Source organism: Rhinichthys klamathensis, unplaced genomic scaffold (genome assembly GCF_029890125.1).
Source record: "Rhinichthys klamathensis goyatoka isolate OS25496 unplaced genomic scaffold, OSU_Roscu_1.1 h1tg000101l_1, whole genome shotgun sequence".
Classification (NCBI taxonomy): Eukaryota; Metazoa; Chordata; class Actinopteri; order Cypriniformes; family Leuciscidae; genus Rhinichthys; species Rhinichthys klamathensis.
Genome location: NW_026606640.1, coordinates 559,556 through 577,841, shown reverse-complemented (window position 1 = coordinate 577,841; position 18,286 = coordinate 559,556). Strand labels below are relative to the sequence as shown.

The window sequence follows — 18,286 nt, the reverse complement described above, 5'->3', positions numbered from 1 at the left end:
GTTTTATGTCATGCCATAGTCATCAAAATCAGCAGGACTGGTTGCATGAAATGGAAGAGAAAATAATCAGTAAGCTTTTTTTCATATTATATTTATTATGGTTTAAGGTCCTTAATATAAAATACTGTAAAAAAAAAAATTCAGATGTTCTCTTATTATGCTAATTATTTGATGCCTTTTCAAGAATACAAACACCTATTTGTATTCACTTTTTTGATTTAAATTGTTGCTGATTGAAGGTAACATATTTTGTTGTATTTATGTAATATTGCCAATCTGTTAGATTAATAATTTTTTTTGGTTTTGTTGTTTTACTATGTTTGTAAATAACACACACACTAATCGTAAACCTACCCATCACAGACAACTTTTCTGCATTTTTACATTTTCAAAAAACATCACTTAATAGGACTTATAAGCTAATTTCCCACAAGGTCAAAGATTTCTGGTGTGGCCATCCTTGTGACATTTTGTCCCCCCAACATACTAGCCTGGCTCCGCCCTCCTATGTACTTCCGCTCAATTTTTATTTCCCTTCAGTTATGAAACACAAATGAAATGTGTACGAGAGTCTGGTAGGACCAGGCTAAGGGGATACCTGAACCAAACTTAAACACACACAAACAAAGTAACACCACAAAAGCCATAGTTCAACTTTTTTTGGACACTCCATGGATTTAAAACTGATGTATATGCAATTTTTGAATGCAGCTAATCAGCTTTTGAGCTTTTAAGTGAAGACTGATAACTCTGTAAACCTGAAACTCATTATTACCATGGTTTATTGCAGAGCATAAAGGAAATACTCGTAGATACACTCATCACACTGATTCTGCTGTCCACTGTTAGAACATGAATCCATATGATACACATTAAATCAACCATTCTTTCTCTATAATTTCAGCTAGTTTAAAGTGAACAAAGTTGCCTGTTATCATCACTGTCCAGTTCCATGAAGGGCAGCAATACTAATCAAAGTGAAATAAAGAGAATATTATTTATGACAAAACAGTACCGCTTCCTTTTCTAATTTTACCTGTTAGCGATAAGCCATAATGATATGCAACCAAACCATCTGAGATTTAAGGCTTAAAATTGAATACCTGTTTTATTATGTTTTTTAATAGGCATATGTTATGTTGTATTATTACAAAAATGTAACAAGTAAAATGTCCTCACTTATATTCTGCTTAACATTTTTCATGGTAAATATGCAGCATGCTCTTAATACTGTATTTCAGAACTCTCTGTATGTGTCAGTAAATCAGAATTCTGATATCTTAGATGGAACATACAGGTCTCAGTCCTGTCAATCAAGCCACGTGACCTCAACTCATGACCTCAAGAACTGACCTAATAAAACATTTTATGTTGAGATTCAAACAAAAGGTCTGCTTCCTGTATTCTGCTTTCCTGCATCTCCGCAGGTTCATCTCACTAAAACAGCCGTGGCAGAAGAAAGAGGTCAAGATTTGGGCTGGTTTAGGGTCCCTGCTGACAGATACTGCAATTACACGAGTGATGGAAGGAGAAAATTTGGTGTATTGACCCATTTACATTTTGTTAATTTTGAACAAAACAAAAAAAGTTACATAGTGCACCTTTAATATTTGTACAGTTAGTAAAAAAAAAAAAAAAAAAACTTTACTGTTTATCCTCAGCCTTGTATTCAACATGTTTACAAAAAATCTAAAGTTAAATAATTGAAAATGCATTATAAAGCATTATCTTCTAAAATACGTTACAAGTATTGGCAACCCCTTCCTTGAATACTTTGATCTAAGATAATTTCTCCATACAGAATATATCACGAAGAGGATAAACAGCCTGTTTTACTCATATTTATAAAGGACGGCAATATTAATGAAGGGTGCTGTAAAAAAAGATCACGTAGTTAGGAGGCCATCTTGCATTAGTTTAGTAGCAATAAGATGAACAGTTTTGCATGTTATTGCTTTGCAAGTACTGGGCACTCTAAATCTATTTATGATTTGTGTGGTTTTACAGTAAGCTGCTTTCTGTATGTTTTGCCCATAAGCATAACTGTATTGAGATGTAAATAAATTATCCTTATAGCCTGGTTTGCTTGTGTACAGGGTAGATGTATATAAAATGTGAAAAAGTATGTCTTAATAAGCCATGACTGCATGCTATGTAGCTAAAACAAAAACCACTGCACCTTAATATCAATCGAAATGTTTTTCACACAAAACAGAAATCCCACAAGTCATTCTTCTTTATGTGTAAAAAGGAAACCCCATCTTTTACAAAACCAAATACTTCTCATCGTCACATACATGTTCATTCACTCCAACAAAATATTGTAAACGTAGTGAGAGAAAATTACAATTTCAGACATTAAGGCTGTTTCCTCTCACTCAACATATTGTACACTGTATACATTTACTTTGACATGCTACAGTCAAATGAAGAAGCTGAATATAACCATTGTCATGTCTTTTTCATTTTGCTGAAGAAAAAAAAAAACACATTGACAAACATTCAAGAGAACATGGTCTACATTACGAGTGGCTTTACAGAAAGTGTCTCTATTGAACTCCTGATACAGGACCAAAAACAAACAACTGATAGTACAGTTCAACTTAAATTCACAGTATTATCATGACTAAAATCAAAGTGGATTCAAGAAAACTAAACAGCGAGAATTAAAAACAAAAAAGATGCAATGAACTTGCATTCTAGATAGGTGTGATTGAGGAATTTCAGAGAGTAATACAGTGAGATGCTTAAAAAAAGGAGAGGTACAAGAGACAGCAAAGCAAACATCTTATGTCCTCAAGTGTGTCCAGGTTAACTGTGATGTAAGTGCACATGTAGCAATAGCAAAGGCTGCTCCTTTGAGACAGTTCTCTCAACAGATATGTGAAAATGGCGACATCATAACTTGAAGTCAAAAGACAAGCAGTCTTTCTCCGCCGATGCAGCATATAAATGTTCTTGTCGTTCCCAGGTTAGTATCCTTAAAGGGAGCGCTTGTCTCATCTTCACAAGTGAGAAAATCCTGAGTCTGTATGTCTGAGCAGCAATTCTGATGTTAAGCTCCAGGCTTGTTTTTTTAAATCGCATATATTAACTTTATATATAATTTGTTTTTCATGATCAAAGTTCATTTATGTACAGTGTACTAAAAAATCCATAGCCTTAAAAATAACAAAAAAGACAAAATAATGCAACTTTAAAAATCGTTTCGTGGTAAAAATACAGTATGTTCTAAATGTTAAGCACCATGTCAGGAACTTTAGCTGTAGATTTCCTGTCTTTCACATGCTTGCATGGGTGGTTTCCAGAGTCTTAACAAAAACAAAACAGAAACGGGACGAGAAAATTAAAACTGAGCTTATTTTGCACAAAATAAGTAAAAAGAAAAAGAAAAAAATAAAATTTTTGAACAATTTCTTACCTTAAGTATGATCAAGAAATCAATTTCCCTTTAATGTGGACGTGTGACTTCCTGTGAAAACCAGAGATCAGTCAGATTTGAATATATATATGTATATATGATATATATACATCAAATAATTTTATATTTAATTGGTATTTAAAAATACATTTTACAAATACTATAATTACTTTAAGATTATTACATTTATTACAATGTTATTCTTTTTTTTAGAAATAAGGCTACATTTGCTTAGAATACTGTGTTTTTGTGTTTGAGTTATCATAAAATGTCCTCTCAGACAGAGTCTACTCACTTCAACATCTGAAAGGGTCCTGTGATAGACACCGTCTACATCTCCATTTCCATTTGAGAGTGTCTTTGTGCTGTTGACAGTGGTAGCATGATCAAAATGTTTGTATTTCACATCTTTTTCTATCCCAGTATGACAAAGATCAAGTTCACCTCCACTGTAACAGCCATTAGCTGAAAAAAAAAACACATTTGCACAAAGACCATTAGTTCATTTTTTCCCCAAATTACATTTACATGTGAATGTGTAAAGTCATGCCAAGATCAAAAGTGTACGTGTGTGACAGGATGTATGTGAGGATGGAGAGGGTTTCTGAGAAAAAAAGATTGTAAATTGTAGTCAATCACTAGCAAACCAATTGAACCAAAGAGATGCTGAATGCATCAGAGTCTACCGGAACATTTCAGTCAGCTCTCTGAAAGAGACTGCTCAATTTGGACCCATGCAATGTCAAACGTCAAGAAGCCTCTGCTCTCAAAAATCATCTAAATCACAAATGAGGTTTACCAAACACCAGGTGAACATTGTCCTCATGAAGCACACATGGAGCTGACACATTTGCCATTTCTGCATTTAACCAGATAAATCATATTACTCAAAAGGCCCTGTTTGTATAATAATAATGCACATCTTAAGAAAGTATTTTTATGGCAAATAAAGACAGCATTGTTTACTTGTAATATTAAGAATAAAGTGATTAAATATTTCAATGAAAATGAAGCACCTCACCCTGCAATTATCATTACGGCAAAGTAATGCAAAATGTAAATGTTATAAAATTGTATATTTAAATAGTTCTTAGCCGTGTTTATTAAAGAAGAAAAAAATTTAAAATGCATCTCTAACATTTAAAAATAATGACAAGAACATTATTAATAATAATAATAATAACCATTGGAAAAAATGGTAATACACAAAAACCCTTATATTAATTGCTATGATAATTTGGGGGAAAATGTTTAGTTGCCATAAAAACATTGTCACAATGCAAATTTAATGATTCTTTAATCATTTCTTTGTTCTCTTTTGATTTAGTAAATGAAGTCAAATGTGACATTCACACATGTGAATGAATGGTGGTGTTCTCGACGATGGTGTGAGAATCTGTCCCAGTGTCTCTCTACTTCACGATCTCTGTGATGCCGTTCACACATGTGAAAGTGTAAAAAAAAGTTCTAATCAGAAGTATGCTTCACACGTACACATATCTGATGCTCAATAGACAAATGTTTCAGGACAATTTACAATATTTGTTATCAATGTCAAAACCAGATGCCTGAGCTATTAAAGGTTTAGTTCACTTTTTAAAAAACTTTTGCTGATAATTTACTCACCCCCATGTCATCCAAGATGTCCATGTCTTTCTTTCTTCAGTCGAAAAGAAATTAAGGTTTTTGATGAAAACATTCCAGGATTTTTCTCCATATAATGCACTTTACTGGGCACCAAACGGTTCAAGGTCCAAAAGACAGTTTCAGTGCAAACTGCAAACTGTTCAAAGGGCTTTAAACGTTTCCAGACGATGAATAAGGGTCTTATCAAGCGAAACGATCGGTCATTTCAAAAATAAATAACAAAGTTTAAGTTTTATAAGCTCAAATTCTCGCCTTGCTCTGTTCTGTGATGCACGTTCGTGACTCTCCTGTTCGAACTCGTTCATCAAAATGAACAAATCTTTTTTCGAGTCATTTGATTCATTTAACGAGTCATTTGATTCATTTAACGAACGAAATGAACGAATTGACTCAGAAAAAGATTCGTTCATTTTGATGAACAAGTTCGAAGACAGAACAGAGCAAGGCAAGCATTTGAGCTTATAAAACTTTAATTTTTTTTTTTTTTTTTTTTTATGAGCGATCGTTTCGCTTGATAAGACCCTTATTCATCGTCTGGTGTCATTTAAAGCCCTTTGAACAGTTTGCAGTTTGCACTGAAACTGTCTTTTGGACCTTGAACCGTTTGCTGCCCAGTAAAGTGCATTATATGGAGAAAAATCCTGGAATGTTTTCATCAAAAACCTTAATTTCTTTTCGACTGAAGAAAGAAAGACATGGACATCTTGAATGACATGGGGGTGAGTAAATTATCAGCAAAAGTTTTTTTTAAAAGTGAACTAATCCTTTAACAATAGGCGCTTTTGCACCAGATGAACCTTTTCATAGTTCCTAGAACTATTGGTGGAAGTTCCAGGATTTTGGCGTGTTCGCACCGCAGATGGACTTATCTTCAATGGCACCATTTATTTTCAAGTATTACAGCTGTATCTTAATGCCATCTTTTTATGAATGAAAGCCAGTATCACTAATATTATAGCTACTGATGTCTCGATGAAAATGATTTTCCCCTAAAATTTTAAACATTAGGCTTCAAAAAATATAAAAACTTTTAATTTAAGTGAACTTAAAACAATCCTCACTTAAACCCATAATAAATGTCATTTACCTGTACCATACAGAAATTGAATAAGGTTATAAAACAGTCCGCACTGCATAAATTATAAATGAAATATAGATTAATCCTTATCAAAGCTACAAGCGTTCTTTAGTCAAGAGCAGCGAGTAATTTTCTCTGTTCCCTCTGTTCTTTAGGTTAACTTTACTGACAGACGTACAGAATTAATGGCTCCTGTCACTTTAAGATCTGTAGCTGCTGACAGGATCTCACGCATCTCATTCTCTCACTACTATTTACTTCCATTTAAGATTTTATTTAACTCATTTAAGACTGTTCTTGTGAGGATACTCGACAAAACTGACATTTTGGCATACATGTGTGTGTTATTGTTCGTTCAAGCGCGAAAGAGAACTCGATGTTGGCGCGCGTCTTTCTGTGCGCCGTGTGTGTGTGTGTGTCAGGAGGACATTCACTGACAGCGCGTTCTCTTTTGTCTTGTCGCGCATGAGTGGTTTAAAGCATTTGCGTGAATAAGAGCATGATCATAACCCTAGCTAAAGGATGACAGAAAGAACGGATGCTGCGTTAATTGCGTTAAATATTTTAACACGTTAAAGCTGGACAAAAATGAATCGCATGCGAAAATAATAATTTTTTCCTCACGGCCGCACGCCCGGAATACTTTAAGCCCTGCACAGATTATAGCCTCTATATTTACTCCAGAAAATAACTCTACAAACATGGAAAACAGTGATAGATGGACCTCTCAACCTTAACACTTAAGCCCCGTTCACACTACAAGCGACTTTGTCGCTGCATGTCGCCAGTGGCTGGCGATGAGGTCGCTAGTGGGAGTTCCCACTACTGGTTACATTTATGAATGACATCCAATGATGTGGAGAAGGATCATACGCGCTCCGCTCCTATTGGTTGTCGCTCCCGAAAGTCGCTCCTCATTTGCATAAAGTTAAACAGATCTCAACTTTGTCGCGTCGCCAGACACGCCCCATCCGGTCGCCAACGGTCGCTGTCGCACGTGTCGCCGGAAATCGCCAGCTCCCCATTGAAATGAATGGTATCGCGTCGCTTGGTCGCGTGTAGTGTGAACGGGGCTTAAGGGACCAAGAGAAACATGATTATGTATTTTTGCTCAGCTAGCAACACTGGACATCAACCACACGGCATACGCTAATACCTTTTCATATACCGTCTACTTTCTTTGTATAACAGTTCTATCTAATAGCGTTAGACAGATCGCAAACTAATGAAGACTGAGGATGCAAGCGATGTGTGCTCAGTCGTTCTCAGCGCCGTCAAAATAAAGGTCTGCCGCGACGTGAAAATAAGTCACAACAACAAGCGCGGCTTACGTCACTTCAGAGTTCCTACGAATGCCCTAGGGGAACCATTAGTTCTCGGGGAACCACTCTGGTGGCTAGTTCCTAGAACTACCCGGTGCGAAAGCCCCATTTAATGCACCTTTTTGTCCATTGAGCTGTTGCTGGTCCTCCATATGGTCTCGGTGGACGTTGTTGAGAAACTCAGAGCTGTGGTGCTGACTTCCTCTCTCTGCACCATTCCTAGCTCTAGTATCATGCTCTTCCCGCCTCAGAGCGTTGTCTCTCCCAGTGTGTGGCCTCTCCTCATCCTCCCTCCTCCTCTTTTTCTTTTTCTTCTTCTTATGTCTCTTGGAGCTGCTATCCTCATTTCCCTCTGATGGATCCCTCTCTGAGTGCCTGTAAGCAGAAAGTCACAATGATCAACTAGTCTTTTTTCCCCCCAATGCTTTAAATTCTCACACAAAGCCAAATAATAGATCAGAAATCAAAAGAAAGGTGTAGCAAAGTATGACTCGCCTGTGTTTGTCTTTGTTTCTCTTTTTCTTCTTGGATTTCTTCGCTCTGCATTCATCAGAACTTTCTCTTGTATCAAACGACGGACTCCGTTTCCGCTTGTTATGTCCGGACAGTGGGCTGAGAGAGCGGGAAGATGAGGGTCTGCTTTTTGAACTGTTCACTGTATGGGCGGTTCTTCCATGGGCACCTTCCACCCCACGATTGCTGTGACTGGAATATCCATCCCTGTTATGGTGTCCAGAAGGACGATAAGATTCACTCACAAACCTCCTATCTCTACTCCAGTTGCGTTCCTCTCTGGGTCTTCTTTGGGAGTGGTGGTGTTCTCGACGATGGTGTGAGAATCTGTCCCAGTGTCTCTCTACCTCACGATCTCTGTGATGCCGGTCTCTACTGGAGGAGTGCTCTCTGATGGGACGGCTATCTCGATGACTGTACCCATATCGGCTCCGGCTTCTTTCGCTATATTCCCTGTGGTGCCTGTACCGGTCCCTGTCCTTCAGGGGTGATGAAAAGTGTGGCCGCTCTGAAATTTTATTCCCGTCCTCACCCACCCTCTGTCCATCTCCAGAGCCAAACTTGTCTAAGTGTGATGGTTTTGACTCTTTGCTTTCCCCTTCACTGCACCTGAACACCTCCTTTAACCTGTGTGGACTTGTGTGACCATCACCGATATGGAGGTTGAGACTGTTGTTGGCCTGATGGTCTGACGTGCCAGCCGCTGTATGGGTGGCACGGCTCGGAATCGACTCAACTTTTGAAGCTGTCTGGCAATGAAGGTCAGTGTCTGCAGTCTTTGAGACCAATGAGGCATTAGATGAAGGTGCAGACTCTACATGTACTTCAGACTGAGATAAAGCGTCCGAAGGAGGGTTCATCCTTTTGTTTGAAGGTGAGGAGCATGGTTGGTCATCAGTACTCGGCGGTTTGGAACTGTTGTATGAATAAAGAAAACCCAAAGAAAGTTTATTCCACCAGAAACTTGATAAAATTTAAAACAAAGTGTCAGTGATTTAGCAATATTACAATTTTGGCTGATACAGTTCATTTATGTTGTGGCCGATAACTGATAAATGGTCGATATTAAAATTTCATAGTATTTATCTAAAATTTTAATTAAAATGTAATTCTACAGGCAGTGTTATTGTTAGCTAAAATTAAAACTTAAAAATCATATTCTTTAATGTAACAAAAGCTGATTAAATATTAGATGAAAAACTTAAATTGGAAATTGGAAAAGTCGCAAAGGCAGTTAACTGAAATAAAATAAGTTGAAGTTGAAGTACTAAAATGACTAAAACTGAAATAAAAAAGTAAAGCTAACTAGAAATAAAGGAATAAATAAAGCTAACTTTAAAAAAGGAAAAAAACTAAATATGACAAAAGCACTAATTACTAAAACAAACTAAAATTTAAATATTACTAAAATAACCATGGCTACAAGTGAATTTATGCATCACAACTGTGCACATCTCACCTTGATTCACTGTTTTCACATTTTAAGCTGAATTGCAGTCCTGAACTATCAGACGTATTAGAAATCTGGGATGAAGAATGTGAAGTGCCCATAACCTAAAAATTATAATAAATAGAAATACTTCAATAAAGAAATATCCAGATTAAAATATGAAGCCTGTATAAATAATATACTGTAACATACCACAAAATAAAAGTTGAAATTTTGTACCTTATCAGTATGATTAAAACCATTGGCTTTGGGAAGGCCATTCTGGGATTTATGAGCAGGTTCTGATCCACTTTCACACACATGAAAGCCATTAGATCCGTTTGTCTTCGACGTAAGCTGAGGCAGTGAACTGGAATTGTGGGATTGGGCATCATCCTTTACCCCATTCCCATTGTTTATCTCGGGAGCAAGATGAGGCTTAGCTAATCCATTCTCCAAGGCTCCAGCCTCTTGGTCGGATTCTTCAGATGATTCCTGACCATAAGGAACCAAGAAAGAAGCTCCAGAGTGAGTTCCATTGACCTGCTTGACCTGTGGGAAGCCTGAGGTAGACATTGAGGTGCTAGAGGATGTGGGCTGAGGGTGAGAGGCTGACGACAAAGAGCAATTAGGGCTTGACTGAGTCTGAGCCGGTCTCACAGGCTTGCCCTGACCAATGAGAAACGTCAACTTTGGCCTCTTGGATGAGTCGGGAATGCCCGTGGGCCGAACAAGCGAAGTAGAAGAGGACGCGGATGCAGAAGAGGATGTATGAGATAGGCCAGATCCTATTTTGGTCACACCACAGAAACTTCTGTTGGGTTTGGAGCAACCATGGTATTCTTTTGAAGAACCATTCCCATTAATGTACGACGAGTTCTGCAAAGTACACAAAAAAAGTTACCAGGTGAAGAGAAGAAACAAACCTAGCTGATGAGTTCAGGGCTGATTTGTAGTTTGTCTGAATGTGTTACTGTCTTGCAGTACCTTGAGCATATGAGGTGGCAGCTGAGGACCAATGAAGGATGTGGAGGTGTACTGAGGCCCATTCATCTTGATTGGAATGGATGGTCGTGGAGATGACTGGCCTGGAGTATGGTTCATCTGGCTAAAGTCACTTCCATTTTTCACATCAGGTGACCTGAATTAAAATAGGCATTTTTCTGAAGAGACTTCTCAGAAACACCCTTCAGTCCCAGAAATACAAATGATCCATATGAGTCATGAGAAGTGAATTAAACCTTTACCTAATGTAGAACAGCAAGTATGCTTGCTGATTAAGCACTGTTCTAATATCGCTGAGAGATACAGATGAGTCGTTCATCTGATACCACTGCCCATTGCTAGCCTAGAACAGAGGATCATATTATTTCAAACATAAATGACATTGTAAGCACATAATAAAAGAGGATGCAGGTCTGTACATGACAACTAACCTTAATGTAGCAGTAGTAGTGTCCAGCATGGCAACTGAAACCAGAATGAACCAGCACAGCATATAGAGCATAGATTTGTGGCTCCCCATGAGACTGAGACATGAATGGCCGCAAATCTAGATACTCTGTGTATCTTACATCCTGTGAAGGAGGCATGAGAAGGATCCCAATTATGGCTGCCGAAGTTAATGCATTAAACTGATGGCAATTTAATGCTGTTAAATTGTCAATTTAAACACATTGACCTAGTCCTATTAAAGATCCTGCATCAAGGTGGCATCTCAAAAATATGGATGATTGTAGGGCTGTCACGATTCCTCGAATAAATTCAAGTACTCGATTTAAAAAAAATCCTCAAATTGCAATTTACTGTGTCGAGTAACCGGCAAAATACCGGAAGTGGCGCATTCTACAGACAAGTATCCATGAAACGCATTATTAGACCGTTTTCATAGGCTGCACGATGTACTAAAACCATTTAAAAACCATACTATAGTATAGTGCTACTTTGAATTCACAAAGGCTGCAATTCAGTTAAATAAATGTATGCGCTGCAGGATTAATATATTTATATGTACTTTATTTACATGCATCTCAGAGCAGCTCCGTTCACAATAAATGCTGCTTCACATGAACTGTTATCATTTACATGCACAGAGCACGTCTCACACTCCATCTCTGCATTTGCTGTTTGGGTTCCTTATAACGTTCATCTGGGAAAACAATGAGCGCCATTTCGTCAAATTTGTAAGGTAAATCATTTATAAACCTGCGAACTGTTCATCGCTATTTCATAATAAAAGTTTGATGTCCACATGTTCTTGTTCAAGAAATGACAGTGGCTGTAGCATTTCTATCATAAAGAAGTGAACAAATATGAAAGGTTAAGAGAACATTTTAATTAAATGTCGTTTGGTCAAGATTAAACAAGGTTTAGATCTGCTGAAAAATGTAACACCAGGCCGTTGGCACCCTCTGCATGTATTTGTTATAATACATAATGTACATAAGATGATTGTTTATATTATTATGTGTATTATGCATTTTAACAGTGTTGCTCTATAAAACCATATGATTACTTGCTTTTGATACTTTATTTGAACCAAATATTATTGCCTCGTTGTTATTATATGTCTTTTTAGTCATTTTAAAGGCTTAGGTCTTTGCGTAGGTCTATTTTTACTACCACAAAAAAAATATCGGATTACTCAATTACTCGTCAAAAATAATCGACTGATTACTCGATTACCAAATAAATCGTTAGTGACAGCCCAAGATCTAGTCATACCAGTTTGTCCAGGATATTATGCATTTTCAGAATTATCTACTAAACTTTTGTGTTATGACCTTTATGCAGTGTACCTTTGTAATTTTTCCTCCATTAAAGTTGGTAAACCGCTTCAGTGAGACAGTGAGAACATTAGAACTGCGATGAATGGTGAATCTCTTTGATGCAGTAACCATTTTCTTACATCTACCAAGACAAAAGAGTATTACTGTAAACATGAGTGAAAGTGTATAAACACAATACTATTCCACACTGACAAATTCCATAAAGGAAAAACAAAAATTTGTCAAAAGAGGTTAAAACTGAAAGAAGGGCCTTTTCAAGAGTGTGCAACTCATGAATACAAATGTATGGTGAATGCATATACTAAATTGAATTGTGGTTACATTTTTGGCCAATATAATGATGTGGTATAAATATGCACATTAAATTCAATAAAAACTTACTTGGAGCATTTATAAGCATTGTCCCCATCAAGTTGCTCAGGCTTAACAAATTGCTCAAATGCTTTCGTGAGTGTCTGAGCCGTCTGAAAATAAACATACGAATTACCAACACTCTAAAAATGACTTTCTTCAAGAAAATTAATGACGAAAAGTTTCAGTCACCTTTATCTCCAGTGAAATATCCAGGAAAGGGTCAAAAGTATCCGAAACTGCTTTGCAATTCAAACATTTGACTGTAAAAAAAAGAAATGTGCATTAACAACTGTAGCAACAGATGGAGAAAGCTGGAACACAGATTTAATATATCATCCTTCCACAAATTCTAAATTTAAAGATGTCAAGTGTAATTCAGAAAGGATCAAATTAAACTAACAAAACCAACTCACAACAAACGAGAATCTGATGACCTACCTCTGGATCTCAGATAACCCCCAAATATCTGATGTACAAAAGTGGTTGCCTGAGTTTGCCTGTCCAGTCTGACAAAAGGAAAATAATGCAGTATTGAACTGGATAAAGTTATGCAGTCATTACAGTTAATGAACAGATGGATGAGGAATGTTTGTTTCATGCCTTATAAAACTGGCCAACAAAACCGCATTGTGTGAACTCACTTGTTTCCAGGGAGGCAGGACTTTTGCATAGCATCCACTGTGTACCTCAAGAACTCATGGGCATCTTCTTGGCTTCCAAATCTGAAATGCTTTCCTATCCCTGAGGATAAGACCAAAAGGTCAGTGGACAATGCTATAAATACTTCAGCATTTAGAATGGTAACACCATTCCTTAGAACTTAACTCCAAAAAACCCCACTGTGGCTACTTTTTATTTTTTTAAGGAACGGTTTAACCTTGATAATGATCCTTCCTTAAAGGGTTAGTTCACCCAAAAATGAAAATGATGTCATTAATGACTCACCCTCATGTCGTTCCAAGCCCGTAAGACCTCCGTTCATCTTCGGAACACATTTTAAGATATTTTAGATTTAGTCCGAGAGTTTTCTGTCCCTCCATTGAAAATGTGTACGGTATACTGTCCTTGTCCAGAAAGGAAATACAGACATCATCAAAGTAGTCCATGTGACATCAGTGGGTTAGTTAGAATGTTTTGAATCATCGAAAATACATTTTGGTCCAAAAATAAGAAAAACTACGACTTTATTAAACATTGTATTCTCTTCCGGTTCTGCATTCACAAGTCCGCAGTGACGCTGGTGACGTAAGACGCTGCTGACGTGTTCTCTGGTTACGTCTTACGTCAGCAGCGTCACTGCGGACAGAACCGGAAGACAATTCAATGTTTAATAAAGTCATAGTTTTTGTTATTTTTGGACCAAAATGTATTTTCGATGCTTCAAAACATTCTAACTAACCCACTGATGTCACATGGACTACTTTGATGATGTCTGTATTTCCTTTCTGGACAAGGACAGTACACCGTACACATTTTCAATGGAGGGACAGAAAACTCTCGGACTAAATCTAAAATATCTTAAAATGTGTTCCGAAGATGAACGGAGGTCTTACGGGCTTGGAACGACATGAGGGTGAGTCATTAATGACATAATTTTCATTTTTGGGTGAACTAACCCTTTAACACTCAACTCTTATCTAGCATTGATTGTGTTCTGGGACCATATTTGGAATTGTACATTTTTGGAGTTTGTTTTTTATGTAGCACTTTAAAAGTACATTTAGCAGGTAAATAGTAATCTTGTCACATGATTTCAAAGCAAATGTTAATCTTAGCACTCACGTTTCAATTCATTAAGAACACTAATGGGCTTTATGACATTTCCAGAGTTGGCGAACACTTGGATGATGTGATTCTGCATGGTACACATCATGCAAAACCCAGGCTCATGACCTGCGTGGAAAGAGAAAGCATGTACAACATCAGAACAAACTTACAACAAGTATTACATGCAATCTTGAAAAATCTTGCACACTTACATGTTTTGGAATGCTCTCTGGTCAGCATGTAGTTGGCAAGGGGAGCCGTGTAGGTCAGACACTGCAGGGTAGAGTTCAGGAAACATGTGTTGCCCAGGTTATGGAGACCTGCTCCAATGCGGTGGCCCTGGTTCCATTTCAAGCAGAGCCGCTCTGGGGAAAACAGGACCTTTTGAGGAAGAGCAATGCCATCCCCACTGTTCATCACCACTGCATGATACAAAAGAAGAAAAACAGACATACATTACACATCAAGAATACAACATAGCCTATTGTTGTATTTTAAAAGTGGTGCTACGGGCAGCATTTTAACATCAACAGTAAAGACAAGCACTTGCCTTGCTCTCTGGGCCTTTCGACTTGGAGTGCTGTGTTATTACTACCATTCACAGTCGCTCCAATGGTCGGGGCCATACAGGCAGTCTTGGCTCTTGAAAGCTCAGTGGCAGAAGGACCAACACTCCAGCTCGAACTACTGCTCTCCATGTCTCTGGAGGAGAAAGGTGTCAGGGAGCTGGAGTGCTTGCACCGCACTGACTCCAGGTCAGATTTCTCTGGAGGTTTGTCAACTATGGTCATTATTCATTTTCTGTGAAAAAACAGACATGTGTGTGTCAACTCAATCTTTTTTTTTTTTTTTTGACAAGAAAGGCAGATTTTGCATTTGAATTTCTGCCTTTAAAACCACTTCACATGCAAATAAAGCTAGTCTTGTGTCAAATGCAACAGGTAGCCAACCTGAAAGGAAAGCAAATCACTCACTATCAAAAAGTTGCTTTGCTGCTGAGATGTGAATATCTCTAAAGTGTTAACTGCTTCTGACTTTACCTTTCTCTAATAACATATATAGTTTTAAACAAACAGATAAATTCATCAAACGAATGTCAAACGTGTAACAAATTTTAAACAGGTTAGAACAATAAAATAATCAATTGGCCAAATATACATCAATCGTTAATGTTACAGTACACTTAGTAAATGCGTGTTACATCATTACTGTAATCTTTTGGCTCAGTTTAAGTTTTTTTTTATCAAATATTGCCTTTCAGGACCGTGACTACATTTTTTTGCCAGCGTTTAAGGTCTATAGTTAAGTCTATATTATTTAAATCAATATCAACATAAAAACTACACCACTTTATGAAAAACAGACTCAGACAGATACCTTCGTAATAAGTGATTTGCAAAAAGACCCAAAGTCACTAGGAAAGCGTAAAAGACGAGTTAAATGTCTGTGAAACATCGCGCCAAAGTGAAAGTAATGTTACCACACAAACATAAGTGAACGCTGCATTTTTAAACACACTAATCGGCCCTTGTACGCAAAACACTGTCTATATTTATTTTCTTGTGGACAGTCAATCAAGCATTGATCGAATAAGCTAAATATATAGCGCTATTGGTGTAGTAGCCGGCGTGTGTCGATCTATTGAGCTGAGCGTCAGAATGGGCCCGTTGCCTTGGCTAGTTCATGATAGCTAGTTTACAGTAAACTCTCGTATCAATACATTCCACGATAAACCCCCAGCAAATGTGTGTACCTTCAATTAAGACGTCAGACTCTACGACACTCAAAACACAGTTTAACAACTACAGTGGCGGTTCCGTGTGTGATTTTTGTATGAGGAAATGATCCTGTAGTACACACTCTCTCCGCACGTCCACCAACTGTTATCTAGCGTGCTCGGCTAAAGGCTTCGAATGGGAGTTAGGCCTCTGCCGCACGTTATTTAAACACGAAATACTAACAATAAATGTATTTGTTGTATTATTTAAACCGTGTAAAATGCTTGTGAGTGAAATTTGACTGGCTAGCCGCCTTTTTTGTTGGCGCGAGAAATTCGGACTGATTTAAAGACCGCTGTGTTGTAGCTACAAACGCCATGGTAACGGCTAAACGTAACAATACCGATGGAAGGCGGCATGAACATGGTCACGCACTTCCAGAAGGCTGTCTGTGAATAAAGATCATATTGAAATATGTGCTGTGTCCCTTCACAAACATCAACAACACAAAATCACTCATTTTAATTAGCTAAAATTAGACTTTAATCGGAAACAGGTAGAAAGGAGGGGCACGGTATTTAAAATTCACCGGTGCCGTGGCCGAGAAGGCAACGCCGCCGTAAGACTCATTGCGAAACCCGGTGTTTTCAATTTCGTGCCACGCAATAAACGAAACCATACAACGCACGCTCTCCAAAAATAACCTGCAGCATTCATATATCATATCCAATTCAAATAATGTACGTACCTGTAAATTTATGATTAATTTAAATGAGTTCATCCATTCTAAAATCCAAAGAGCGTCCGGCGGTGAACAATGACGTAGTTTCCCCACGGGTCCATCCGGGTACTTTCGTAATGTCAGCCAACCCAGTGTTGTGTGGATGTGGCCTTACTGAAGGGCCGTCAAAGCAGTTGAATATCTTTGTTGCTGTCAACTCGTCGACGAGGAAAGCAATACCACTTTTACAACATTGATGTAAGCAGTTCCCGTGGATAAATGCTGAGAAGTAGTGTTTTGTACACATTTATATTATTGCAGAGGCGGATTTTAATGTCTAATAGTGGGTAATGGGTGTTGGTGGCACAAGAACAGATCGTAAGGTAGGCTATGGCATCTCAATATCTATCTACCATGAAAATGATTCCCACCCCCCTATGTAAAACCTCATTGTATGTTAGTTAAAGTAAGTTAAAGTTAACAGTTTGGAAAGATTACTATTTTTAATGTTTTTGAAAGAAGTCTCTTATGCCCATAAAGCCTGCATTTATTTGATCAAAATTACAGAAAAAAACAGTAGTATTGTGAAACATTATTACAATTTAAAATAATTGTTTTCCATTTGAATATACTTTAAAATATAATTTATTTCTGTGATGCAAAGCTTAAAGGGACAGTTCACTTCAAAATGAAAATTCGGTCATCATATACTCACCCTCAAGTTGTTTTAAACCTGTATGAATTTCTTTCTTCTGCTGAACACAAAGGAAGATATTTTGAAGAATGTCAGTAATCAAACAGTTAACTGGACCCATTGACTTCCATAGTAGGGAAAAAAATACTATGGAAGTCAATGGGTCCAGTTAACTGTTTGATTACTGACATTCTTCAAAATATCTGCCTTTGTGTTCAGCAGAAGAAAGAAATTCATACTGGTTTGAAACAACTTGAGGGTGAGTATATGATGACAGAATTATCATTTTGAAGTGAACTATCCCTTTAATTTTCATCAGTCATTACTCCAGTCTCCAGTGTCACATGATCCTTCATAAAACTGATGAAGTGATTTATTTCCTTCAAATATGCTGATTTATTATCAATGTTGGAAACAGTTGTGCTGCTTAATATTTTGTTATAACCCGTGATACTTTTTTCATGATTCTTTGATGAATAAAAAGTTTAAAAAGAACAGCATTTATTTAAAATATAATTTTTTGTACACTACCATTCAAAAGTTTGGGGTCAGCAATTTTTTTCTTCCTTTTTTTGAAATATAAATGCTATTCTTTTTAACTTTTTATTCATTAATGAATCCTGAAAAAGTATCACAGTTTCCAAAAAAATCAAATCAGCAAATTAGAATGATTTCTGAAGGATCATGTGACACTAAAGACTAGATTAATGGCTGATGAAAATTCAGAATATTTTAAAGTATATTAAAATAGAAAACCATTATTTTAAATTGTAATAATATTTCATAATATTGCTGTTTTTTCTGTATTTTTTATAAAATAAATGCAGGCTTGA

At 37.1% G+C, this 18,286-nt stretch overlaps 1 protein-coding gene across 2 annotated transcripts; it reads right to left on the bottom strand.

The window, feature by feature from the left end:
• Positions 1 to 1,524: 1,524 nt before the first annotated feature.
• usp42 (ubiquitin specific peptidase 42) lies at positions 1,525 to 16,981 on the bottom strand. Of its 2 annotated transcripts, none has more exons than XM_056253052.1 (19): positions 16,787 to 16,981; positions 14,871 to 15,121; positions 14,533 to 14,742; positions 14,336 to 14,446; positions 13,195 to 13,294; positions 12,992 to 13,059; positions 12,743 to 12,813; positions 12,581 to 12,663; positions 12,209 to 12,320; positions 10,847 to 10,987; positions 10,658 to 10,758; positions 10,398 to 10,551; positions 9,651 to 10,289; positions 9,441 to 9,535; positions 7,964 to 8,896; positions 7,587 to 7,843; positions 3,717 to 3,886; positions 3,422 to 3,472; positions 1,525 to 3,311 (listed from the first exon to the last, which is right to left on the bottom strand). In XM_056253052.1, exons 2-18 carry the CDS (start codon positions 15,109 to 15,111, stop codon positions 3,452 to 3,454), a joined length of 3,507 nt encoding a protein of 1,168 aa, XP_056109027.1. In that variant the 5' UTR covers positions 15,112 to 15,121; positions 16,787 to 16,981; the 3' UTR covers positions 1,525 to 3,311; positions 3,422 to 3,451. The 2 variants fall into 2 exon arrangements, with proteins under 2 accessions (XP_056109027.1, XP_056109028.1); XM_056253053.1 differs by lacking the exon at positions 16,787 to 16,981 and adding an exon at positions 16,074 to 16,646.
• Between the last annotated feature and the right edge of the window lie 1,305 nt (positions 16,982 to 18,286).

Coding starts and splice junctions, on each gene's coding strand:
- usp42 (XM_056253052.1), bottom strand. CDS start 15,111: ATGACCATAGTTGACAAACCTCCAGAGAAATCTGACCTGGAGTCAGTG. Junction 10,988..12,208: donor ATGGAGGAAAAATTACAAAG/GTACACTGCATA, acceptor CCTCCTTCACAG/GATGTAAGATACACAGAGTA. Junction 10,552..10,657: donor TACTTGCTGTTCTACATTAG/GTAAAGGTTTAA, acceptor ATTTTAATTCAG/GTCACCTGATGTGAAAAATG.